The sequence below is a fragment of the Oncorhynchus gorbuscha genome, linkage group LG06 (genome assembly GCF_021184085.1).
Source record: "Oncorhynchus gorbuscha isolate QuinsamMale2020 ecotype Even-year linkage group LG06, OgorEven_v1.0, whole genome shotgun sequence".
Lineage (NCBI taxonomy): Eukaryota > Metazoa > Chordata > Actinopteri > Salmoniformes > Salmonidae > Oncorhynchus > Oncorhynchus gorbuscha.
Genome location: NC_060178.1, coordinates 24,266,409 through 24,293,544, shown reverse-complemented (window position 1 = coordinate 24,293,544; position 27,136 = coordinate 24,266,409). Strand labels below are relative to the sequence as shown.

At 49.4% G+C, this 27,136-nt stretch overlaps 1 protein-coding gene and 1 long non-coding RNA gene across 8 annotated transcripts in view; one reads left to right on the top strand and one right to left on the bottom strand.

Annotated features, from left to right (window-relative positions):
- Nucleotides 1-27,136, bottom strand: part of LOC124037732 (nuclear factor 1 C-type-like) — a 130,351-nt gene that overhangs the window by 19,700 nt on the left and 83,515 nt on the right. For 4 of the 7 annotated variants that reach the window (XM_046352740.1, XM_046352739.1, XM_046352736.1 and 1 more), the window contains exons 3-8: nucleotides 25,460-25,531; nucleotides 25,051-25,125; nucleotides 19,308-19,431; nucleotides 9,532-9,656; nucleotides 3,563-3,673; nucleotides 1,985-2,229 (exon numbers count right to left, since the gene is read on the bottom strand). In XM_046352740.1, the coding sequence (XP_046208696.1) occupies nucleotides 1,985-2,229; nucleotides 3,563-3,673; nucleotides 9,532-9,656; nucleotides 19,308-19,431; nucleotides 25,051-25,125; nucleotides 25,460-25,531 (752 nt within the window). The remainder of the gene's footprint in view (nucleotides 1-1,984; nucleotides 2,230-3,562; nucleotides 3,674-9,531; nucleotides 9,657-19,307; nucleotides 19,432-25,050; nucleotides 25,126-25,459; nucleotides 25,532-27,136) is intronic. The other 3 variants (XM_046352741.1, XM_046352742.1, XM_046352743.1) reach the window with 2 other exon arrangements.
- The window catches only part of LOC124037733, a 29,956-nt gene continuing 26,449 nt past the window's right edge, over nucleotides 23,630-27,136 (top strand). The window contains exon 1 of the long non-coding RNA XR_006839223.1: nucleotides 23,630-24,015. This is a non-coding gene — a long non-coding RNA (uncharacterized LOC124037733). The remainder of the gene's footprint in view (nucleotides 24,016-27,136) is intronic.

Here is a 27,136-nt window from a genome sequence, read left to right as displayed (position 1 = left end):
CTCTTTCCGTCAGCACTGTGTGTGTGTGAGTGTGTGTGTGTCACAGGAGGTTGGTGGCACCTTCATTTGGGGAGAACGGGCTTGTGGTAATGACTGGACTGGAATCAGTGAAATGGTCTCAAATACATCAAATACATGGTTTCCATGGTTTCCAGGTGTTTAATGCCATTCTATTAGCTCCGTTCCAGCCATTATTATAATAATAATAATAATATATGCCATTTAGCAGACGCTTTTATCCAAAGCGACTTACAGTCATGTGTGCATACATTCTACGTATGGGTGGTCCCGGGAATCGAACCCACTACCCTGGCTATGAGGCGTCCTCCACTCAGCAGCCTCCACTGAGCAGCTTCCACTGAGCAGCTTCCACTGAGCAGCCTCCACTGAGCAGCCTCCACTGAGCAGCCTCCACTGAGCAGTCTCCACTGAGCCGTCCTCCACTCAGCAGCCTCCACTGAGTAGCCTCCACTCAGCAGCCTCCACTCAGCAGCCTCCACTCAGCAGCCTCCACTGCTGTGTGTGTGTGTATGTGGGAGTTAGGGAGGGAGAGAGAAGGGAGAGCGAGTAATGTCCAGAGCACTGCACTGCTCAGCTAGTCATCCATCCACCCCTCCATCCATGGCTGCTCTTCCCCTGGCTGGCCTGGCTTTCAGATACTCTCCCCTCTCCAGAGGAGAGGACTGCTCACTCACTGTCCTCCACAACAATGGATGAGCAAATGAGTCAGCTCCATTGTGGTGCCGTGCACTCGTCCTGTGTGACTGCCTGGCTGCAGTCGCACTGCAGCAGGGGGAATTTCAATGACTCTGCAGAAACTTGGCCGAGCAGAGCCCAGCGTGGCTGCTGCTGGGGGCACTTCTGATACAAGTAAAAGTCTATCCTCTCCTCTTTCCCTGTGTCAGACTTGTGCACTCTGCCAACATCAGCATCACTGCCAGAGACGTACTGGAATTTCCTTCAGGTTCATTCCCCCCCTTCCCCCCATTTTCCTCCGTCCCTTCACCCTGTTCAAGTCAATACAGAAACAGTACGACAGCTCCATTGAGCAACATGGCTTGTAATTCCGGCCTATTTAAAGAAGGGAAGAGGAGTCGTTTGCATGTGGTGCAGTGGCAGGCCCTCTCAGGTCTGTGTCACATATTGGTAATGAGTGTAACCATGTCTGAGGAGCTGGTCTGCTCCCAGGATCAGCAGGGCTAAACAGAGTCTAAACAGAGCAGGAAGACTGAAGGCTTATTTTCCTCTCTGTGACGGGGGGGATTCACCACGACTGTACTACCAGACAGCCACCACATTGAATAACGGTAATAATCGAAGAAGTTGGCTAAAACACATACAGTTATTACAATGATTTTATGGCTACAGATCTATTGATTTGTTGCCACCTTCTGGGAGTGTTAATCAACCTGAGAGTCACGCAGGGTTGTGGCGGCTCCATCCTGCAGTCTGGAGCAGAGGGGAGCAGGAATAACAGCTACGTGAGGGAAACCTGCCACTCTCTCAGGTCACGTCACCTACAGGAGAGTATCCCCAGTCCACTAGTAAAGACCGCGGTGGGGGAGAATATGGGAATATAATGGCATTTCATACAGTCTACAGGTCATTTGAGACAGGGTGACGACATAGGAAACATGAAGCGTGAAGGAAGTCAATGTCAAACAGACGATGAGGTGAATCTATAATAGCTGCTGCCTCTGTACAAGCTAATGGTGATCCAAATAAATAAACAAACAAATTCATTTAAACAACAAATGGAAATAACACAGTCCTCTGAATAAACCACACACCCTCTGAGCGAGTGACCTTTAATTAACATTACCTCAAACTTAAGGTCTTGCCATGAAATCATGGTCCAATAGACGATGTCACACTACAGGTTCTGCTAGATGAACACATAAAACATGGTGAATTGGAGGCCAACTCTCTCTACTGGGTTCCTATCTAGTATGAGTAATGAGTAGGGGGCATAAGTTTTACTGACCAAATGACCTGACCAGGACAAACTCGGGGCCCTAGTTAGAGTTGTTAGATGGGCTGGACTCACTGGGCTGGGCTGCTGGTTGGACGGGTCACAGGCCAGGGAGACCAGGTCCTTCAGCGGGTCTTGGGAGCTGAGGTGTGGCGGGTAGCGGATGGCGGTGTGGGGGAAGTAGGAGGTGGACTGGGGCAGGATGGAGGTGGTGGGGAAATGCAAAGCCGAGGAAGGGTGCGGACTCCGAGAGACCCCTGCGCAGAGAGAGAAAGAGAGAGGGGGAGAAACGAGAGGAATAAAGACAGAGAGAAAGAAAGAGAGAGATAATATGTCCATAATTGTACTTTTTCATATGGTCCACAATGATGATACGCTTGAGATAAGTGACGTTGAAGATGTGTGCTTTTGCAAAAACAATGAAATGACTCAATCTTTCCGACTCTCCCTTGGTACAGTATCTGTTGCGTGATGGCAACTATTATTTATCAGGACCACGCGCTAACATAGCCGATTCGTTTTAACAGCAGCTTTAATTGTTCATGCATCATGCAGCAGACGTTTGGCTGGGGAACGCTGCCTCTTCACAGATCCCTCTTCATTGTCTCCACAAACAATTACCTGGCAAAAAGTGTTAACGGGCAGTTCAGTTTTAAAAACTAAGTGATGCATTGTCTACAAGGAAGCTTGTCTTGTCTAAAGCACAAAGCCTGCAGTCAGTACCTACACCAGGATGACCTCAACAGGTACAGAAAAAAAGGCTAACTTTTAGACAATATCTTAACTATGAAGAAGGGTCGATTTTCTGATGTATGAAACATGTCTTTTCTGACTTATGAAACATGTCTTTTCTGACTTATGAAACATGTCTTTTCTGACTTATGAAACATGTCTTTTCTGACTTATGAAACATGTCTTTTCTGACTTATGAAACATGTCTTTTCTGACTTATGAAACATGTCTTTTCTGATGTATGAAACATGTCTTTTCTGATGTATGAAACATGTCTTTTCTGACTTATGAAACATGTCTTTTCTGATGTATGAAACATGTCTTTTCTGATGTATGAAACATGTCTTTTCTGACTTATGAAACATGTCTTTTCTGACTTATGAAACATGTCTTTTCTGATGTATGAAACATGTCTTTTCTGACTTATGAAACATGTCTTTTCTGACTTATGAAACATGTCTTTTCTGACTTATGAAACATGTCTTTTCTGACTTATGAAAGATGTCTTTTCTGACTTATGAAACATGTCTTTTCTGATGTATGAAACATGTCTTTTCTGACTTATGAAACATGTCTTTTCTGATGTATGAAACATGTCTTTTCTGATGTATGAAACATGTCTTTTCTGACTTATGAAACATGTCTTTTCTGACTTATGAAACATGTCTTTTCTGACTTATGAAACATGTCTTTTCTGATGTATGAAATGCATTCTCTCTTTTCCGACTGCATTCTTCTCACAATTCACATCCTAGGAGAAGTACGCACGTCAGGCTTGGTAGATTGTGGCAACAGCGACAAGATGTCTCCTGTAAATGTGTGTGGGTGGGCGACATGTGTAAGACTGTGTGTACTGACCACTGTGCACTGCGATGACGGGCCGGTGGTGCTGTGTGAAGCCGAGACGTGGGGAGCTCTCCTGAGGAGACGGGCTGTCCATCTCTGTCTTCTTTACTCCAGGGGACATGCCTGGACACAGAGACAGAGATACACAGAGGGTGTTACTGACGCCACTACGACTCCCATAATAATAATGACTGTCTGGTGGAGGATATTGAAAAGACCCTACATTTCAATGCCAAGTTCAATCTGCTACTACACGGCTGTTGTAATGGCAGGAGCTCACCACAGGGTGGCAGGGTGCATTGAGATGACCCAGTCAGTCATTATCAGCTCTGCAGTAAGATGCAGTAAAGCACATACGCTCCAAACTAACTTCCTCATTGGGACGAAACAATAGGATCAGAAACAAGTTTATGTTCTGGTCAGATCTACCTCAAACCAGGTTCGCCTAGGTAGATCACTCACATTCCCAAGAGGCCTGCAGTGCCTGATACCCGAGTTGTTTACATGTGCTAAACAAATGGGTCTCTGTTGCAGTGATATTACTGTCCTACTCCTCCATGTTTAGTTTGCTATCGCACTCTTGTTGATAACAGAATGTGTGCTAGGAACACTTTCTCCACCCAGCTCGGGCCTGTTTTAGATCAGTCTTAAGATTGCACAGCTCTTTCTTTGTTTCCTTCTCTGGAGTTGCAGAGCAGGCAGTGTAGATGTTGTTGCTGTGCAGTGGAAGAAACAATCTGTCAGTCATGGAGTGATGACTTTGAGGTTTCTCTCTCACACATTATACAGTTATGCCCCTCTAACTCTAATCATGTTCTAAGAAAGAGATGGAGAGAGAGAGCAAGGAGAGAAAGGAGAGAGAGAGAGAGAGAGAGAGAGAGAGAGAGAGAGAGAGAGAGAGAGAGAGAGAGAAAGAAAGAAAGAAAGAAAGAAAGAAAGAAAGAAAGAAAGAAAGAAAGAAAGAAAGAAAGAGAAAGAAAGAGAGAGAGGGGGAGGGAGAAAAACAGAAAGAGAGAGAGGGGGGAGGGAGAAAAACAGAAAGAGAGAGAGGCTTATCTGACAGCTTCCTCTTCCCCTGTTCTGCCCCAGCCTTCCGCCCCTAGCCCTGTTCTGCCCCAGCCATCCGCCTCTAGCCCTGTTCTGCCCCAGCCATCCGCCCCTAGCCCTGTTCTGCCCCAGCCATCCGCCCCTAGCCCTGTTCTGCCCCAGCCATCCGCCCCTAGCCCTGTTCTGCCCCAGCCATCCGCCCCCAGCCCTGTTCTGCCCCAGCCATCCGCCCCCAGCCCTGTTCTGACCCAGCCATCCGCCCCCAGCCCTGTTCTGCCCCAGCCATCCGCCCCCAGCCCTGTTCTGACCCAGCCATCCGCCCCCAGCCCTGTTCTGCCCCAGCCATCCGCCCCTAGCCTTGTTCTGCCCCAGCCATCCGCCCCCAGCCCTGTTCTGCCCCAGCCATCCGACCCTAGCCCTGTTCTTCCCCAGCCATCCGCCCCCAGCCCTGTTCTGCCCCAGCCATCCGCCCCTAGCCCTGTTCTGCCCCAGCCATCCGCCCCCAGCCCTGTTCTGCCCCAGCCATCCGCCCCCAGCCCTGTTCTGCCCCAGCCATCCGCCCCAGCCCTGTTCTGCCCCAGCCATCCGCCCCTAGCCCTGTTCTGCCCCAGCCATCCGCCCCCAGCCCTGTTCTGCCCCAGCCATCCGCCCCTAGCCCTGTTCTTCCCCAGCCATCCGCCCCCAGCCCTGTTCTGCCCCAGCCATCCGCCCCCAGCCCTGTTCTGACCCAGCCATCCGCCCCCAGCCCTGTTCTGCCCCAGCCATCCGCCCCCAGCCCTGTTCTGCCCCAGCCATCCGCCCCCAGCCCTGTTCTGACCCAGCCATCCGCCCCCAGCCCTGTTCTGCCCCAGCCATCCGCCCCCAGCCCTGTTCTGACCCAGCCATCCGCCCCCAGCCCTGTTCTGCCCCAGCCATCCGCCCCTAGCCTTGTTCTGCCCCAGCCATCCGCCCCCAGCCCTGTTCTGCCCCAGCCATCCGCCCCTAGCCCTGTTCTTCCCCAGCCATCCGCCCCCAGCCCTGTTCTGCCCCAGCCATCCGCCCCTAGCCCTGTTCTGCCCCAGCCATCCGCCCCCAGCCCTGTTCTGCCCCAGCCATCCGCCCCCAGCCCTGTTCTGCCCCAGCCATCCGCCCCAGCCCTGTTCTGCCCCAGCCATCCGCCCCTAGCCCTGTTCTGCCCCAGCCATCCGCCCCCAGCCCTGTTCTGCCCCAGCCATCCGCCCCTAGCCCTGTTCTTCCCCAGCCATCCGCCCCCAGCCCTGTTCTGCCCCAGCCATCCGCCCCCAGCCCTGTTCTGACCCAGCCATCCGCCCCCAGCCCTGTTCTGCCCCAGCCATCCGCCCCTAGCCTTGTTCTGCCCCAGCCATCCGCCCCCAGCCCTGTTCTGCCCCAGCCATCCGCCCCTAGCCCTGTTCTTCCCCAGCCATCCGCCCCCAGCCCTGTTCTGCCCCAGCCATCCGCCCCTAGCCCTGTTCTGCCCCAGCCATCCGCCCCCAGCCCTGTTCTGCCCCAGCCATCCGCCCCCAGCCCTGTTCTGCCCCAGCCATCTGCCCCCAGCCCTGTTCTGCCCCAGCCATCCGCCCCTAGCCTTGTTCTGCCCCAGCCATCCGCCCCCAGCCCTGTTCTGCCCCAGCCATCCGCACCTAGCCCTGTTCTGCCCCAGCCATCCGCCCCCAGCCCTGTTCTGCCCCAGCCATCCGCCCCCAGCCCTGTTCTGACCCAGCCATCCGCCCCCAGCCCTGTTCTGCCCCAGCCATCCGCCCCTAGCCTTGTTCTGCCCCAGCCATCCGCCCCCAGCCCTGTTCTGCCCCAGCCATCCGCCCCTAACCCTGTTCTTCCCCAGCCATCCGCCCCCAGCCCTGTTCTGCCCCAGCCATCCGCCCCTAGCCCTGTTCTGCCCCAGCCATCCGCCCCCAGCCCTGTTCTGCCCCAGCCATCCGCCCCCAGCCCTGTTCTGCCCCAGCCATCCGCCCCCAGCCCTGTTCTGCCCCAGCCATCCGCCCCTAGCCTTGTTCTGCCCCAGCCATCCGCCCCCAGCCCTGTTCTGCCCCAGCCATCCGCCCCTAGCCCTGTTCTTCCCCAGCCATCCGCCCCTAGCCCTGTTCTGCCCCAGCCATCCGCCCCCAGCCCTGTTCTGCCCCAGCCATCCGCCCCCAGCCCTGTTCTGACCCAGCCATCCGCCCCCAGCCCTGTTCTGCCCCAGCCATCCGCCCCTAGCCTTGTTCTGCCCCAGCCATCCGCCCCCAGCCCTGTTCTGCCCCAGCCATCCGCCCCTAGCCCTGTTCTTCCCCAGCCATCCGCCCCCAGCCCTGTTCTGCCCCAGCCATCCGCCCCTAGCCCTGTTCTGCCCCAGCCATCCGCCCCCAGCCCTGTTCTGCCCCAGCCATCCGCCCCCAGCCCTGTTCTGCCCCAGCCATCCGCCCCTAGCCTTGTTCTGCCCCAGCCATCCGCCCCCAGCCCTGTTCTGCCCCAGCCATCCGCACCTAGCCCTGTTCTGCCCCAGCCATCCGCCCCCAGCCCTGTTCTGCCCCAGCCATCCGCCCCTAGCCCTGTTCTGCCCCAGCCATCCGCCCCCAGCCCTGTTCTGCCCCAGCCATCCGCCCCTAGCCCTGTTCTGCCCCAGCCATCCGCCCCTAGCCCTGTTCTGCCCCAGCCATCCGCCCCCAGCCCTCTGTCTCAGAGCAGAGCAAATTACATCTTTTCGGGAATGTCAGAGGGCAAGGGTGTAGATGAGGTTCAACAAGAGACTCGCTCAGAGGATAAACACGCACGTCCGGCTTAGTGCTGGGAGCTAGGCAGGGGCAGCCATTACAGCACTGATGTTAATTACCCGATCACACTAATCTGACTGATCTCCCAGCTCATTCTCCAACCCACACATCTACCTACTGTATTTGACACATTACATTTACATTACAATATCTTGAAAATGTATATCTTTTTTTAAGAAAGTCTACAGAGTGATGGTAGTGATGCTGTCCAGAGCCACAGCTCTACAGGAGGCCAGGCTTTACCTTCCCAATCCAATCCTCGTGCTACAGACTGACGCAAGCTTCCCCTGACCTCTTCTACCTGGGGGAAGGTGCACAAACATTCCCCTCTCAACCAGTATACCAGTTTCCTCCGACACATTGGTGCGGCTGGCTTCCGGGTTGGATGCGCGCTGTGTTAAGAAGCAGTGCGGCTTGGTTGGGTTGTGTTTCGGAGGACGCATGGCTTTCGACCTTCGTCTCTCCCGAGCCCGTACGGGAGTTGTAGCGATGAGACAGATGGTAATTACTAACACTTGGATACTACGAAATTGGGGAGAAAAAGGGGAGAAAGAAATGAAAAATAATAATAATTTGGGGGGTGTTCAGTTTGTCCTGTGACACACAAGTGTGTAATGGAAAAAAACTTGTTCATTCCCCCTGAGACACCTGCAGGGAGTGCAAGTCACAGGCAGGGTCACCACTGTGCAGTGCCCCTGGAGCACTTAGGGTTAAATGCCTTGTTCAAGGGCATAGCAACAGATGTTTTTCACCTTATCACTTCCGGTATTCGAACCAGCAACCTTTCGGTTACTGGCCCAATGCTCTAACCTCGAGGCTACCAGCCACCCATAAAGAGGAGCTTGTTAGGGCTGTCTAGACAGGAAGAGAGAGAGCACGACATGAGGGCTGGACTAGACTCATACAGGGCCTGTGATGGGGTCGGGCTGGGAGGGAGGGGCCGGCTCTGCTCTTCTGACCTCCACAGCTCTGGTTACAGCATCAGCAGCAAGGGGTGCTCCTGGGGCCAGGGGCCCAGCCGGGGCTACTCTGGCTAACAGCACCACAAAGCCCCGGACACACCACTAGGCCCCTTAACAGGCCACTGGACACTATTAGTGTAGTGTGGAGAGTCCAACACAATTAAACAGCATCACCTCGCAGCATTGATTATATGGGAGGCCTATAAACTCCCTTAACAGCACAAACACACAGTGTTAAAATGTTTCATGTGTGTTAAATACTCAGGTAAAGATGGTGATCCTCTTCCCCCTTTCTGCTGCTAACCCATGGAGAACCGCCTCATGGCTCATACCAATGATGCTGCCGCACGTGCAGTGCACTTACCAGGCAGGCCCCACTCCCTCAGCACACCTACCTGACAACCTGGCACCGCTCTTACCCACACTCAACCACTGGAGCACACTGTGCATGCTGTAACCTACTCCTCCTCTTTTTACCAGAAGCAGGTCAGTGCTGGTGGGGGAGGACAGCCATACTGTACGATACACATATTGAAAGGCAAATTGCCATTTCAATATTTAAAATACTGCTTTAAACAATCATCTTGAAACAATTGCTTGTATCTAGATGAGAGGTACACAGTAGCTTTACTGTTTGCTAGATATCTTTGTTAAGAAAATCATTCCATACTAGCAAACTGGTACGTGAGCCTGAGGTGAGAGGAAAGAAAGAAGATAGCTACTGCGACGTTGCATCTGTGGATACTGCTCCAAGGTACCCTGGTCCACTTGGCTTTTTGTCGACTTTCACAAAAAGTGTTGGTTCATGAATTAATTACGACGTCAGGCTCAATTTGGGAAATTTGAAGCAGCGTATTTCGCAGCCAAGGCTTACTGTGCAGCAGTTCATAACATGATATATTTGTCATTTGTTCTTTTGCACTGTGTCAGTAGCTTTCAAGGTACCTGAAGTGAAAGTATGGCCTGATACTTCAGCTGTTTTCCCACGGTGATTATGAATGTTTCTTGATACCCGTAATAAAGAAAATTAAAGATGGACACCAGAACTCAGACACCCTTTGTTATCACTGAAGAGTTGGAGGATAGCCAGTGTCCTCAACATGACAGAATACGTCTGTACTAACTGATGAGCAATAAACACTCTCCTTGGACAAAACTATACAATATCTAAGAGATTGTGTGGATGACCAGAGGGGATGCTCACCTCCTTCCAGGTCTTCCTGCCAGTTGCGGGAGCTGCTAGCCGGGGAGTTGGGAGAGGTGTAGTACTCCCCTCCAGGACTGGTGTCCACATCATCCTCCATGGAGCCCGACTTGTGCCTCTTACTCCTGGATGTCAAACAGAAGGAGAGAGGGGAGAGGAAATAAGGGGAAGGCAAAGTGAAACATGGAGAGCTCCTGGTGGAAACTGTGTACAGTGTCTAAAGTATGTACACTAAAACTACACCCTCTAAAGTCCATCGCACGCAAAATGGAGCTGTGAAGATGAAACATCATTGAGCGAGCAGACACTGAGTCGAGAGCGCAGAGGTCCCGTGGGCACATCATTTCCGCACGCAGAAATCTTCATTCACGAGCAGAGATTTTTTTGTTCTGTTTTGTCAAGACTCAGAAGTTACTGAGCTCTCACAAATAAACCACATGCTCACATGGATTTCTCCTCTCACACCCTAAAATCATGCTCTCACAACTGTAATCTTTTGCTATAATTTTATTACAGGTGAAAATTAGAGCCAATGAACATGGTCGTCACTAGTTAACACTAGGGCTGTTGCGGTGGCTGTATTACCGCCACACTGGCAGTCATGACCGCAGTCAAACACCATGTGACCGCTGAGTCACGGTAATCTCCTCATATGCACTCTGGACAGAGGGTCGGAGAGCCCATGGCATACAGAGTTTGAGCAGAATATCGGGTCTCTCCCGAGTGGCGCAGTGGTCTAAGGCACTGCATCGCAGTGCTGAGGTGCCTCTACAGCCTGGGGTGTGACACAGCCGGCCATGACCGTAATCCCCATAGGGCGGTGCACAATCGTCACAATGCCATCCGGGTTAGGGGAGGGTTTGGGCGAGGAGCTTTCCTTGGCTATTGCGCTCTAGCGACTCCTTGTGGCGAGACGGGCACTTGCAAGCTGACTCGGTCACCTGTCAAACAGTGTTTCCTCCGACACATTGGTGTGGAGGAAGTGTGTTAAGTGTATGTTAAGAAGTGTGTTAAAAAGCAGCGCAGCTTGGTGGATCATGTTTTGGAGGATGCATGTCTTGACCGAGCCCGTTGGGGAGTTGCAGCGATGAGACAAGATCGGAACTACCAACTGGATACCACGAAATTGGTGAGAAAAAATGTCATACAAATAAATACATTTGAAAATAATTTAAACATTGTTTTAGCGGAATATCACCTCTCGCACAGCGGGAGCACTCTCCTCAAACACTGGTTGATGCTTGGAGTGAAATAAGTGTTGTTATATTTATTTCTCAGCTACCGTGTGACCGGTAGTCTTTTGCATGACAATAACCAGCTGACAAAATTTCATGACCACCACAGCCCTAGTTAACACAGCCACAAAGCCATAATTAGCAGAATACTTTGAGATACAGATTTTATTACTTTTAATCTAGCAGTTTTTCTGCAGTTACAATGAGAGAATGACTAACCATCTTTTCTCTCTCCATCCCTTTATCCCTTTCTCCATCCAGGCCCACTTTCACTATGCGGTGGTTAAGTTATTCTCTGCTTAGCTGACAGAGATAGGAGATACTCTGTTTCAAGTACCTTGGCTCTCCACTATGCACAGCACTCTGGGGATTTTCCTAAACATGACTTCTACCCGTAACTTAGTGGTACTGAGAGTTCCTCTAATTGCTTTGACGTTGAATGGAGTCATTGTTGTTAGGACATTTGTCAAGTAGAGAGGATGACATGTTCTTGACTTTGACCATCTGCTGTCTATTTGGTTAGAACAATGGTTCTATACAGAGGATGGCTCTATCCTGAATGTGTACAAGCAGTGTAGGTAAGGGATGAAGCTCTCCAGACGAGGGTTGGGCATGGAATGACAGCAGGCTGTTTTAATACCGAGCCATACTGACTGACGAGTGGCGTGGACTGGTACAACTCGCCTCAGTCCCGCATAGTATGTTATCATTTATTTGGCTCAATTATTATCCATAGTTGCCTCTTTTAAAACAACATTGTGCCTTACACAAACTGGCACATATGTATCCCTCCACAACTCAGCACATACAGTTTGTATCCCTCCGCAACTCAGGACATATGTATCCCTCCACAACCAACTCAGCACATACAGTTTGTATCCCTCCACAAGTCAGCACATACAGTTTGTATCCCTCCACAACTCAGCACATACAGTTTGTATCCCTCCACAACTCAGCACATACAGTTTGTATCCCTCCACAAGTCAGCACATACAGTTTGTATCCCTCCACAACTCAGCACATACAGTTTGTATCCCTCCACAACTCAGCACATACAGTTTGTATCCCTCCACAACTCAGGACATACAGTTTGTATCCCTCCACAACTCAGCACATACAGTTTGTATCCCTCCACAACTCAGCACATACAGTTTGTATCCCTCCACAACTCAGGACATACAGTTTGTATCCCTCCACAACTCAGCACATACAGTTTGTATCCCTCCACAACTCAGCACATACAGTTTGTATCCCTCCATAACTCAGGACATACAGTTTGTATCCCTCCACAACTCAGGACATACAGTTTGTATCCCTCCACAACTCAGGACATACAGTTTGTATCCCTCCACAACTCAGGACATATGTATCCCTCCACAACTCAGGACATACAGTTTGTATCCCTCCACAACTCAGGACATACAGTTTGTATCCCTCCACAACTCAACACATACAGTTTGTATCCCTCCACAACTCAGGACATACAGTTTGTATCCCTCTACAACTCAGGACATATGTATCCCTCTACAACTCAGGACATACAGTTTGTATCCCTCCACAACTCAGGACATACAGTTTGTATCCCTCCACAACTCAGGACATATGTATCCCTCCACAACTCAGGACATACAGTTTGTATCCCTCCACAACTCCGGACGTACAGTTTGTATCCCTCCACAACTCAGGACATACAGTTTGCATCCCTCCACAACTCAGGACATATGTATCCCTCCACAACTCAGGACATATGTATCCCTCCACAACTCAGGACATACAGTTTGCATCCCTCCACAACTCAGGACATATGTATCCCTCCACAACTCAGGACATATGTATCCCTCCACAACTCAGGACATATGTATCCCTCCACAACTCAGCACATACAGTTTGTATCCCTCCACAACTCAGGACATATGTATCCCTCCACAACTCAGGACATACAGTTTGTATCCCTCCACAACTCAGGACATACAGTTTGTATCCCTCCACAACTCAGGACATACAGTTTGTATCCCTCCACAACTCAGGACATATGTATCCCTCCACAACTCAGGACATATGTATCCCTCCACAACTCAGCACATACAGTTTGTATCCCTCCACAACTCAGGACATACAGTTTGTATCCCTCCACAACTCAGGACATACAGTTTGTATCCCTCCACAACTCAGCACATACAGTTTGTATCCCTCCACAACTCAGGACATACAGTTTGTATCCCTCCACAACTCAGGACATACAGTTTGTATCCCTCCACAACTCAGGACATACAGTTTGTATCCCTCCACAACTCAGGACATATGTATCCCTCCACAACTCAGGACATATGTATCCCTCCACAACTCAGCACATACAGTTTGTATCCCTCCACAACTCAGCACATACAGTTTGTATCCCTCCACAACTCAGGACATACAGTTTGTATCCCTCCACAACTCAGCACATACAGTTTGTATCCCTCCACAACTCAGCACATACAGTTTGTATCCCTCCACAACTCAGGACATACAGTTTGTATCACTCCACAACTCAACACATACAGTTTGTATCCCTCCACAACTCAGCACATACAGTTTGTATCCCTCCACAACTCAGGACATATGTATCCCTCCACCTTCCACAGTGGAGTCCTGACCAGGGGCATCAAACTCCAATGTCTATGTACCCGTTGTGCATAATTACTGGACCGGTGGGAGGAGGTGATGCGTCCCATCTCAAACATTTCCTCCATCTTGGATCCTGCTAAACACACACCTAGTCTTGCTCTCTGTGTATGGTTGTTGTGCGTGAGAGTAATGGGTCTGTATATGCAAGTGTAGTGTGTAGTGTAGGATATACAGTACGTGTTGTGTATATGAGTCTACAGTACTATGAGTCTGTATACACCTTGCATTACAGGCCCGTGTTTTGTTTGCATACACTTTTCTTGCGTGTGATTTAGTGCAGTGTTTTGTTATCTCTCTCTCTCTCTCTCGTCTGCTCTCCATACCAGTGTGGTGCTCTCCAGACCAGTGTTTCTAGGCAGGGATGGACTACACTGTTCGTCTGAGCTTGCCCCTCTACTCTGCACTCAGGGATGTCCAGTGCCCAATGCATTGACTCGGTTAGTTCCCCCACACACACACACTGTTAAACACCTAGACACAACTGAGACGTTTGTGTAAATCATGCATTGATGTCACCTGAATAAAAATTCAAGCTACAGGAGTTGGGCTTCAGCCCTTCGACTCCATACTACATCTACTTCAATCCTCTGTATCTTTCTGTCTTCTCTTCAGATTGTGCTGATGCCCCACTGTAAGAACCTGGAGATCTTCACTGGTTCTGAGGGAGGGGACGTGGCCACCAACAGTGCCTGGGACACGTTCCAGCGTTACCGCTGTCTGGAGAACAGCCAGAGCTTGGTCAAGACCTTCTCCAACTCCATCTAGCCTATCAGCTGCACCAAGGAGCTAGAGGTATGGCACCTTAAACATACCTTAAACATACCTGTATGCTCATCTATCTGTTTCTTAACTAAAGTTCTAAAGAAGGTTTCTTGTTCATCAATAACACTGACGAAGGGCCTGGATTGTACACCTCTGCTCTGCTCAAATCAAATTGTATTGGTCACATACACATATTTAGAGGATGTTATTGTGTGTGTAGCGAAATGCTTGTGTTCCTAGCTCCAACAGTGCAGTAGTATCTAACAATTCACAACAAAACACACACATTTAAAAGTAAAAGAATGGAATTAAGAAATATATAATTATTAGGATGAGCAATGTTGGAGTGGCATTGACCAAAATACAGTAGAATACAGAATATACATATGAGATGAGTAAAACAGTATGTAAACATTAAAGTGATTAGGCGGCAGGTAGCCTAGTGGTTAGCGCAACCAAAAGGTTGCTGGATCGAATCCCTGAGCTGATAAGGTAAAAATCTGTTGTACTGCCCGTGAGCAAGGCAGTTAACCCACTGTTCCCCGGGAGCCGTGGATGTTGAGTAAAGCAGCCCCCGCACCTCTCTGGTTCAGAAGTGTTGGTTTAAATGTGGAAGACACATTTCAGTTGAGGGCATTCAGTTGTACAACTGACTAGGTTTCCTCCTTTCCCTAGTGTTCCATTTAAAGTGACCAGTGATTCCATGTCTATGTACATAGGGCAGCAGCCTCTAAGGTGTAGGATTGAGTTACTGGGTGGTAGCTGGCTAGTGATGACTATTTAATAGTCTGATGGCCTTGAGATTGAAGCTGTTTTTCAGACTCTCAGTCCCAGCTTTGATGCACCAGTACTGACCTCGCCTTCTGGATGATAGCGGGGTGAACAGGCCGTGACTCGGGTGGTTGATGTCCTTGATGATATTCCTGTGACATCGGGCGGCTGTAGGTGTCCTGGAGGGCAGGCAATGTGCTTCCGGCGATGCACTGGGCAGACTGCACTACGTTCCAGTGGTTTTGGGCGGTGAAGTTGCCATATCAGGCGGTTATACAGCCCAATTTTGCATCTGTAAAAGTTTGTGAGGGTCTTAGGGGCCAAGCCAAATTTCTTCAGCCTCCTGGGATGAGGCGCTGTTGTGCCTTCTTCACCACACTGTCTGTGTGGGTGGACCATTTCAGAATGTCTGTACGCCGAGGAACCTGCAGCTCTTCACCTTTCCACTGTGGTCCTGTCGATGTGGATAGGGGCGTGCTCCCACATAGTGACGTCTGACATATCATATTGAGGCAAACACTGATCTGTGCTATTTTATCTTTCCTCCATTTCTTGCATCCTTTTTACGTGCCTCCTTCTAAAACACCATCAGAGGAGAGGACCCCAGGTTCCTCGCCTCTGACCTCCAATTGGTTTTCAGAAACATTTGAGTAGAGACGAAGTGAGGAGTTAAGCTGAGATTAATTGGGACAGAGCTCGTGTCATTGTTTTAGGTGAAATCTGACCTTGAATGATACATTTTATCGGTTTGCAGCACATATATATTTGTTCTACTTGTGCTCTTTCCCCAGATGGCTCTGAATTGCTGATAACATCTGATCTGAGACTCCCTATACATTTTGACTCCTGTATTACTGCCTGTACTCAATACAACTTCCAATGCCAAATTGAAATAATCAGACAATTACTATAAAACAAATTTGTTTTCCTCAGTTAAATGTTTGGTGAATGCATGCCGTTGCTTTGTCCTCAGTCCTCCTTTGAAAGCTGTGTGTATCCTGATGACATGTTAACCTGGGTTTAGCTGGTTAATAACATTAGTTTACATTCTATTAATTTGGCACTAGTTCTGTTCCGTTAATGTAGCAGGTTCTGCCCCCTGAAATCCAATCGAGAAAAGCATTTGAATTGAAACCCAAAGGTTCCAAGACCTGAGCAATTTGAGAGTGAGAACTTGACAAAGACCGATGACTATTGTTAGAGGACAATTTGATGCTTTCACATTTATTTTGTACACGTTTGAACCATGTTTCTTTGCTTACAGTTCTATATTTTTTGATTCAGACATTTTCCTTTTAGATCTGCGGCAATGATGTTCTGCTCGCTCAAAGTAACACTTGCAAGCTCATCCTCTGCTCTCTCCACTGACCTGTCCACTCGCGGGCGCATCCTCTGCTCTCTTTACTGGCCTGTCCGCTCGCGGGTGCATCCTCTGCTCTCTCCACTGACCTGTCCACTCGCGGGCGCATCCTCTGCTCTCTCCACTGACCTGTCCACTCGCGGGTGCATCCTCTGCTCTCTCCACTGACCTGTCCGCTCGCGGGCGCATCCTCTGCTCTCTCCACTGACCTGTCCACTCGCGGGCGCATCCTCTGCTCTCTTTACTGACCTGTCCACTCGCGGGCGCATCCTCTGCTCTCTTTACTGGCCTGTCCGCTCGCGGGTGCATCCTCTGCTCTCTCCACTGACCTGTCCACTCGCGGGCACATCCTCTGCTCTCTCCACTGACCTGTCCACTCGCGGGCGCATCCTCTGCTCTCTTTACTGGCCTGTCCGCTCGCGGGTGCATCCTCTGCTCTCTCCACTGACCTGTCCACTCGCGGGCGCATCCTCTGCTCTCTTTACTGGCCTGTCTGCTCGCGGGTGCATCCTCTGCTCTCTTCACTGACCTGTCCACTCGCGGGCGCATCCTCTGCTCTCTTTACTGGCCTGTCCGCTCGCGGGTGCATCCTCTGCTCTCTCCACTGACCTGTCCGCTCGCGGGCGCATCCTCTGCTCTCTTTACTGGCCTGTCCGCTCGCGGGTGCATCCTCTGCTCTCTTTACTGGCCTGTCCGCTCGCGGGTGCATCCTCCGCTCTCTTTACTGGCCTGTCCGCTCGCGGGTGCATCCTCTGCTCTCTTTACTGGCCTGTCCGCTCGCGGGTGCATCCTCTGCTCTCTTTACTGGCCTGTCCGCTCGCGGGTGCATCCTCTGCTCTCTTTACTGGCCTGTCCTCTCGCGGGTGCATCCTCTGCTCTCTTTACTGGCCTGTCCACTCGCGGGTGCATCCTCTGCTCTCTTTACTGGCCTGTCCGCTCGCGGGTGCATCCTCTGCTCTCTTTACTGGCCTGTCCGCTCGCGGGTGCATCCTCTGCTCTCTCTACTGACCTGTCCGCTCACGGGTGCATCCTCTGCTCTCTTTACTGGCCTGTCCGCTCACGGGTGCATCCTCTGCTCTCTCTACTGACCTGTCCGCTCACCGGTGCATCCTCTGCTCTCTCCACTGACCTGTCCGCTCGCGGGTGCATCCTCTGCTCTCTCTACTGACCTGTCCGCTCGCGGGTGCATCCTCTGCTCTCTCTACTGACCTGTCCGCTCACGGGTGCATCCTCTGCTCTCTCTACTGACCTGTCCGCTCGCGGGTGCATCCTCTGCTCTCTCTACTGACCTGTCCGCTCACGGGTGCATCCTCTGCTCTCTCTACTGACCTGTCCGCTCGCGGGTGCATCCTCTGCTCTCTCTACTGACCTGTCCGCTCGCGGGTGCATCCTCTGCTCTCTCTACTGACCTGTCCGCTCACGGGTGCATCCTCTGCTCTCTCTACTGACCTGTCCGCTCGCGGGTGCATCCTCTGCTCTCTCTACTGACCTGTCCGCTCACGGGTGCATCCTCTGCTCTCTTTGCTGGCCTGTCCGCTCACGGGTACATTCTCTGCTCTCTCTACTGACCTGTCCGCTCACGCGTGCATCCTCTGCTCTCTTTACTGGCCTGTCCGCTCGCGGGTGCATCCTCTGCTCTCTTTACTGGCCTGTCCGCTCGCCGGTGCATCCTCTGCTCGCTTTACTGGCCTGTCCCCTCGCGGGTGCATCCTCTGCTCTCTCTACTGACCTGTCCGCTCACGGGTGCATCCTCTGCTCTCTTTACTGGCCTGTCCGCTCACGGGTGCATCCTCTGCTCTCTCTACTGACCTGTCCGCTCACGGGTGCATCCTCTGCTCTCTCTACTGACCTGTCCGCTCACGGGTGCATCCTCTGCTCTCTCTACTGACCTGTCCGCTCACGGGTGCATCCTCTGCTCTCTTTACTGGCCTGTCCGCTCACGGGTGCATCCTCTGCTCTCTCTACTGACCTGTCCGCTCACGGGTGCATCCTCTGCTCTCTCTACTGACCTGTCCGCTCACGGGTGCATCCTCTGCTCTCTCTACTGACCTGTCCGCTCACGGGTGCATCCTCTGCTCTCTCTACTGACCTGTCCGCTCACGGGTGCATCCTCTGCTCTCTCTACTGACCTGTCCGCTCACGGGTACATCCTCTGCTCTCTCTACTGACCTGTCCGCTCACGGGTGCATCCTCTGCTCGCAGGAACCATCCTCTGCACTCTTGATTAAACGTTTGCTACCTCAATGATGTTTAATATTACTCGAACATCGTCATTTTGTGCACAATGGACTTTAGAGGCTAATTTGACGCGATAGCACACACACACACACACACACACACGCACACACACACACACACACACACACACACACACACACACACACACACACACACACACACACACACACACACACACACACACACACACACACACACACACACACACACACACACACACACACACAGTACACAAGTGGGTCGAAAACAGCAACCTGAAGATGACCGGTAGAAAACTGAGTAGCTCCAGGACCCTCAGGTAAACCAGTTCATTTACAGTCTCATTTTGTCCCAGCTTTACTTGCCTTTTACAGTGACAAATTACACAATAAATCACTGCTGGTGTTTTTGCAGTGGTGTACACGTCCAGATAAATCACAGTCTGCAGTCACCTGAGGAACAGCCATTGTTCTTTTAGTTAAAGTGTTGTGCTTTCAGCAAAAGGACATTGCTCTCTGTGCACCCATGAAAACGCAGTCTTCCTCTCAAGTGGTGGCACATCCAGCCGTTCATTTATGCAAGGCTCATGTTAACCTGGGATGTATTTGAACAATCTGAATGTGAGTGTATTCACAGGGTAGAGTAATATCAACACTAATTCAAGAAGTGTACGGTGCCGCGAGTTTGTGCCTTTGTAGTGTATGCAGTTTGTACATTTCCAGTCTAGATTGTGTGCATGAGTGTGTTTTGGGGCTGGTACTGACCCGCTGGAGGAGGTACTAGGCAGGGTCCTCCTCATGCCCACCCCTGAGGGGTTGAGGTCGTAGGCCAGGTGCCCCTGCAGCTCCCCCAGGGAGAAGTTAGGGCCTGCCCCGGTCACCACCGGAGCTGCATGCAACAAACACACAGAGGGGACAGATCAGTCAGGGGAGGAACATGTCACACACTGTACATTACTGTCAATTAAACATGCAATTATCCATGGAATCATACTCAAACATCTGCATAGAGGACATGTAGCACCATCCTCAAGCTCACTCATACATCGCCGCTGAAGAATTGTGTCGCTGTGTGAGCAAAGACATTGTGTCGCTGTGTGAGCAAAGACATTGTGTCGCTGTGTGAGCAAAGACATTGTGTCGCTGTGTGAGCAAAGACATTGTGTCGCTGTGTGAGCAAAGACATTGTGTCGCTGTGTGAGCAAAGACATTGTGTTGTATCTGTGTGCCTTTCTCTGTAACTGCTCCAAAGAGTGGACAATCCCAGCTGCAGTCTGCTACCATACTTCAACGCTCAGGACAAGAGCAGGAGAATGTGGAATTATGGGTCTGGGGCTGCGTAGCCATCTATCAGCCTTTACCCCATTTCCTGTCTCAGGTTTCCACTAATGTACTTTATATATCCATGTGCATTAATGGCTGCCTGCTGCTGTGCTGTGGTCTGGCTGGAGTGGACAGAGATGTTGTTGCACTGTACTACACTAGTATGTACTGTATTGTACCGAGCAGTGGGGCGACACAGCGAGCTCGGAGAACAATGGCCCATTTGTTAGGGCAGGTATGCTTATTAACAGTGGGATGGCGTCACTACAGATCCCCCGGCGATCAATCTCTCCCTGACTACACACTGTACTGAGACGCTGGAGGACACAACACAAAAGAAGGATTCATGGATCTCCAGTGTAGCAATTCCCTCACGTGCACCTTACAGGAACCTCTGGCCAAAGAAGAGTAACCAGGGAGGGAACTGAACACGGGCAGGGGGGGGGGTTGAAAGCATAGAAATTGAATTATTAGAACAGGAATCCCCATTCATGTGAGGGATTCTATTTCTATAGTTGAGCTGGATAGCCGTGGTGATGTAAACAAGCTCAGTAATTACAACACATTCTGCTCTGTTTAATTACACTGGTAAAGTAGGTCAGTGGAGAATTCATCCTCTCTAAAAGGCGGCTAATGTCTCCTAGGATATGCATCCCACATGAGGCCTGGGTAAATAAAGTGGAGTGCACTTAAAAGTAACCGATTAGTTAAATAACTAATTATGTAGTCTAAAATCTAAATCAACGCCTCTTGGGGGCAAAACGCGAGCATCAATATTAGCGTAAATACATGATACAAGTGTTGTGGATTTTGTGACATGAAAACCAAATGTGAATGTGTCACATAAACAGAGGTGCAGGTGATAGTTCTTATAGCATAGCGCCATGGGCAGCTGAGGATTTGGGGAGTCGGGGGGTGAGTCTGAACTAGCAGTCTTTTCCCCAGGAGAGGCCAGTTGGCAGGTGGTTAATTGAAGTCTTTAACTTCTACATTTATTCCAATTAGTCAGTCAAAATGCCACATGGAAAACAGAGAGCCAGTTTGACAGGTGTAATGTGAAAACAGAGAGCCAGTTTGACAGGTGTAATGTGAAAACAGAGAGCCAGTTTGACAGGTGTAATGTGAAAACAGAGAGCCAGTTTGACAGGTGTAATGTGAAAACAGAGAGCCAATTTGACAGGTGTAATGTGAAAACAGGGAGCCAGTTTGACAGGTGTAATGTGAAAACAGAGAGCCAGTTTGACAGGTGTAATGTGAAAACAGAGAGCCAATTTGACAGGTGTAATGTGAAAACAGAGAGCCAGTTTGACAGGTGTAATGTAAAAACAGAGAGCCAGTTTGACAGGTGTAATGTAAAAACAGAGAGCCAGTTTGACAGGTGTAATGTGAAAACAGAGAGCCAGTTTGACAGGTGTAATGTGAAAACAGAGAGCCAGTTTGACAGGTGTAATGTGAAAACAGAGAGCCAGTTTGACAGGTGTAATGTGAAAACAGAGAGCCAGTTTGACAGGTATAATGTGAAAACAGAGAGCCAGTTTGACAGGTGTAATGTGAAAACAGAGAGCCAGTTTGACAGGTGTAATGTGAAAACAGAGAGCCAGTTTGACAGGTGTAATGTGAAAACAGAGTGTCACGGTCGTCATAAGGAGGAGACCAAGGCGCAGCGTGGTAAGTGTACATTCTAATTTATGAAACTAATGCAACACTGAACAAAACAACAAAACGAACCGTGAAGCAATATGACTAGTGCGAACAGGCAACTAAACAGAATAATAATCCACAAAACCAAAATGGAAAATGGCAACCTAAATAGGATCCCTCAAACAGAGACAACGATAAACAGCTGCCTCTGACTGGGAACCAATTCAGGCCACCATAGACCTACATATACCTAGACATACAAAAAACCCATAGAATTACAAAAACCCTAGACAGGACAAAAACCCCTAGTCAATACAAAAACTAAACCAACCACCCTTGTCACACCCTGAGCTAACCAAAATAATAATAAGGTCAGGGCGTGACACAGAGAGCCAGTTTGACAGGTGTAATGTCAAAACAGAGAGCCAGTTTGACAGGTGTAATGTGAAAACAGAGAGCCAGTTTGACAGGTGTAATGTGAAATGTGTTCCCTATGCATCATAATAACTCACTCATTTAGTTTAGATAATTATAGCTACAGCATTCTACATCAGCTGTGTGTGTGTGTGTGTGTGTGTGTGTGTGTGTGTGTGTGTGTGTGTGTGTGTGTGTGTGTGTGTGTGTGTGTGTGTGTGTGTGTGTGTGTGTGTGTGTGTGTGTGTGTGTGTGTGTGTGTGTGTGTGTGTGTGTGTGTGTGTGTGTGTGTGTGTGTGTGTGTGTGTGTGAGGTGTTATCAGCTTTCTGTTCCCTCAAGATCAAAAAGTAGACTGAGGTAAGAACAAGGCTGACTGCGGCAGCAGCCTGGGGATATCCCTTCTGGCTTTTGCTAGCAAGGTCCTGGCCAAGGTCATGCTACACAGGCTGGTGAAAAACATCACAGAGGAACTGCTGCCAGAGTCACAATGCGGCTTCAAAAAGAACAGGAGACGGTCGACATGATAGTCGCGGCACAGCAACTCCAGGAGAAGTACCGTGAACGACATCAGGACCTTTTCATGACCTTTGTCGACCTCTCCAAGGCCTTCAACACTGTGAGCAGGGAACTACTATGGGGCATTCTACTCAAATGTGGCTGTCCAGACAAATGTGTCGACATCCTTTTCCAGTTCTATGATGGCATGATGGCATAAGAGGGCAGGAGTCAGTGCCCTTTGGAGTAAGCATCAGTGTGAGACAGGGCTGTGTGCTGGAACCTGTCCTCTTTAACATCTTCCTCCTATGTGTCACCCAGCTTCTCCACAAGGAGTTTGAGGACAGCAGCGGGGACGCGGTGGACTTCAGGATGGATGGAAACCTATTCAACATCAGGAGGCTCCAAGCAGCCACCAAGGCTTCGGCTGATGACTCTTGTGATCCACACTCTGGAAGACGTTTAGTCCGCCCTTGTAATGGCTGTGAGGGTCTGTAGCAGGATGGGATTGTCTATCAACACCACCAAGACAGAGGTGGTCTGCCAATGGAGATCCGGCCCTCCACCCACCATGCCTGTCTCCACCATTGAACATAAATCACTGACAATAGTGACATAGGACAACACTCCTCGGTATCAGACGGATGGAGCTACTGACCACACTGGACTGGCCTGAGGCTGCAGGGGAACTCACTGCTCTGGACTGTGCTGACCACTCTGTCTCCCATTCCATGTACCAGAATGCTGCCGTTGGCGAGAGCATCCTCACCTTTACTGTTAAGGCAAGGCTGCAAGTTACGTATACCAACACAATATAATCTAGCACTCTGGTACCCATTTTGTCTTCTACATTAGTCAAATCTAATGCCCATGTTGTGAATGGCTTCTGTTCATACAAGGATTTGTACATTGCTAGACATGACTGCCTTATTGACCTGATCGCCAGCGAGGTGAGACGTCTCACCAACAGCACACATGCAGAAACATTCTTGTGTAAAGGGAAGCTGGTTTGATGTTCATGTGTTTTCCTGTGTGCCAAATACGCCAGCTATTGTTGTTGTGGGGGGAGGTAAGGAAGAGGTGCTCAATTTGGAAGTGGTCTGCTCATTTTACGGCTACATGGAGCAGGCCTTTGCCGAGAAGCTGCGGAAGTATCCGCCTCCCGCGGCACTCTTGGACAGCCTCTGGGGGGGGGGGGGGGACAAGAAGGCGGTGCTGATATTTGGCAGTCTTGGCCCCGTACACAGGCCTGCAGTGCGTGGTCTCCAGATGGTGGGCCTGACAAGAGCTAGGGCAAAGCAATTGGCTATGTACTACTCTGTTTCAGTTGTCGTGGGCAGCCGAGCTGTTTGGAGAAGGATTGGCTTCCTGTACCTTTTGACTGCCATGAATACAGGGACCGTTGAAATGTTTGGATCCTTCTTTTTGTAGTGGATTCAAATGAAGTATTTCAAATCGGTGTGTGAGTGAATGTACGCTCATCAGAGCTGGTCGTTCATACTGAAGAGCATTTATTTTGAATGAAAGATGAAGACCCTTCGGAGGAAGGCATTATCACTGTGGAAACCGAAAGCGCGATCAATTACATATGACAGATGGGTGAGCTTCACTCCCTTCAGCTCCCTTCGCTTGCGCTGCCTTTCAAATCTGATTAAACTCCAATTCTAAACATAATGAAATAACGTATGTAAATGATGACTCAGATTGGAGGGTAAGTGAATAGAGGTCTCAGGTGGTGACTAGTGGGGTCTGTGTGGCTGGGAGACGATGGTTATTCATACAAAGTGATTAGAGGCTGGCCATGTGGGGGGCTGTGTTAATGTGGCCCTAATTCACTAACGCCAGGCCTGGTGAGCACAGCATCCCCAGCCAATCACAAAGCTCAAAGCACACAGCACAGAACACGCAGCCTTGGCATTGTGAGTAGAACATATTAAATTGATAAAACATCTGCACAATCCACAATCCACCATGAGACAGATAAAACAACATGAGTGATGAGGAAGTCCTAAATAATGTCGTCCTAAAGCCCTATGATCTGATTCCCGGTCAGAAATCATATTGAGTGTCTGATGGGGTGTAGACAGTAAGGAGGGGTTTACTCTGCATGTTGACTGTGTATTAATGCTGTAAGTGGATTACGTTAGTATCTCCCGCAAATCCTGGACCTGGATGTTCCCGACCATCTGTGTCACCTCGGCTGTTATACCATCCATGTGTTTCCTACCTCTGTGTATCCATCTGATGGGATTTACGGGTGAATAGCAGTAGTAGAACAGGCAGCCATGTAGAGACTAGTGGCTGAGCTACTGAGGGGAGTGGAGTGACTGCTGCCAGAGGGGCTGGGAGTTTCCACCCGCTGCCTGAGGGCCAGAGTTTGTGAGCTAGCTCATTTTTCACGGAAGAGGGCTGTCAGAGCTTGAATCACCATAGTTTATGTGACACATGTCCAGCTCCTAAGCATGTTGCTGTGTAAGTTATGGGAGTTCTAAGGAAAGCAGCCACACATGACGTTTTAAGAAAGGACGGTAACAAAAAGATCATAATGGACCAACACACTCACTCACATCCATTCAGCCACAAATATGTATAACAAAAAACACACGTAGCTAAATAAAAGGTGTAAATTCTTACTTCTGGACACTTGCACCAGCTCTGCTACATTAAAAACTCCTGATGTCACAAAGCTTTCCTGAAACTCAGGAGCATCTGGAAAACACAGAGATGAGTCACCATGGAGAGTTCTGTGACATAACACAACAAACATGACAGTAACTTCTCACTTTCAAGAGACATCACAAGACAAAGACACAACACATGGCAAGGTATCAGCAAGCCAGTAAAGCACATGCCCATAATGTTTGAGCCTAACAGCAACTTGGAATGTATTGGATTCCAAATATTACAGTGAAAGGTATTGCGTGTGCTAGATGAATAACGAGCTCAGTGCTTATGTCACTGTCTGGCAGTGTGTATATGTGTATGAATATGTCATTGTGTGTTTGGTATTTGGATGTGTGTGCGAGTCGATGGGGCCCCTTACCCATGGTGGCAGCTCTGCTATCCTCCTGATCTGACCCAATACCTGTGCGTGGGCTACTGCTCTGCTCTGACTCTGAAGAGAGGGAAGGAAAGGAAGAGAGAGGGGGGGAGAAAGAGAGAAACAGGGGGTGGGGGGGGGGGATATATAAGTCTAAACCCAACATAATTGGTTTCAGTTTCTACCATGTAAAAGGCTCATTTGAAGGTGATTAAGTAGTTAGAAACAGTCTACAAAAATGAACACATTTAGTGAGGAATAATGGGACAAATATCAAATAAGTACTATATTGATGTAAACGTTTATAGATAGTGCTAAAGCTATTATAACCAGTGTGGTTTCAGAAAAATAAATTGGCCTGCCACAAAAATGTGAAACATGATGAATATCGCTCATTATAAAACTGCCTTGTTTGGCAAGTCTAAATAGATTCTCAATGTTTTTATTTATTTAACTAGGGAAGTCAGTTAATTAAGAACAAATTCTTATTTACAAAGACAGCCTAGGGACAGCGGGTTAACTGCAAAACAACAGATTTGTACCTTGTCAGCTCAGGGATTTGATCTTACAACCTTTCGGTTACTAGTCCAATGCTCTAACCACTAGGCTACCTGCAGCCTCAACAATGATGCACTGCCGTATGGGACTCCAAATCACGGCCGGTTGTGATACAGCCTGGAATCCAACCAGGGTGTCTGTAGTGGCGCCTCAAGCACTGAGATGCTGTGCCTTAGACCGCAGCGCCACTCGGCAGGCTAATCTTTTTGTTCTGCCAAAATGTACACTCAATAAAGCAACACAACAATGGCAAGGCCACACAATCCAATGCAATCTACTTGTATATCTGCTTAACCTGGCAAACGCAGATAATACAAGCTAAATAAATGTAGAGCAGTACAAACCAGAATGGGGATTCTTAGTGCGAAATCACAGCATACTAGATTTACCACAAAGAGTCAAAGGGAACAGCGGTAGACATGTAAAAGTAAATAAATAGGGCCGTCCTCTATCAGATAATAATAATAATAATAATAATAATAATAATAATAATAATAATAATATGGGCATGATGTCACTAGCGGATGAAAGCCACACACATTCCACAAGTTGGAGTTTAGAGTCTGTGGAGAGAGCGCCTCGTTGTAGTCTTCACACCGACTCCCCCATCAGTAGAACGAGCACCCAGCTTCCTCTGGACTTCCCTCTGCACTGGACGAGTGAGCCAGACACCCTACTGCGACGTGTGACAACCACAGCAGACGGCACCACCACACAGGTAGCAATGACTGTCTCCTCCATGAAGCTCTGTAGTGAATGGCATTATTTCTGCCTTATCCCCCTTATACGTTCTTCCACAGCCACTTCGATGGCGCTCAAGCTTATAATCACTATCATGGGGCGATGTGCTAAAGAATTGGCAGGCAGCATTCAAACTGATTGAGGAGTATGGTCGAACCTCTGGGCTGTGGTTTGGTCTGTGGCTAATCTACTGTAGTAGAAAGACAACGAAAAAACTGCAAAAAATAAACATAAACAAAAACAGCCATCTTGATTTGACTGGCCAAGTCAGACATACCCTGCCAATGAAACTTCTCAAATTGTTTCTCTCCTCTGCTATCTTTAATACTCAAAACACTCTTGCCAAAAGCTGCAGCGGATTCTAGGCAGGCCAAATCCCTG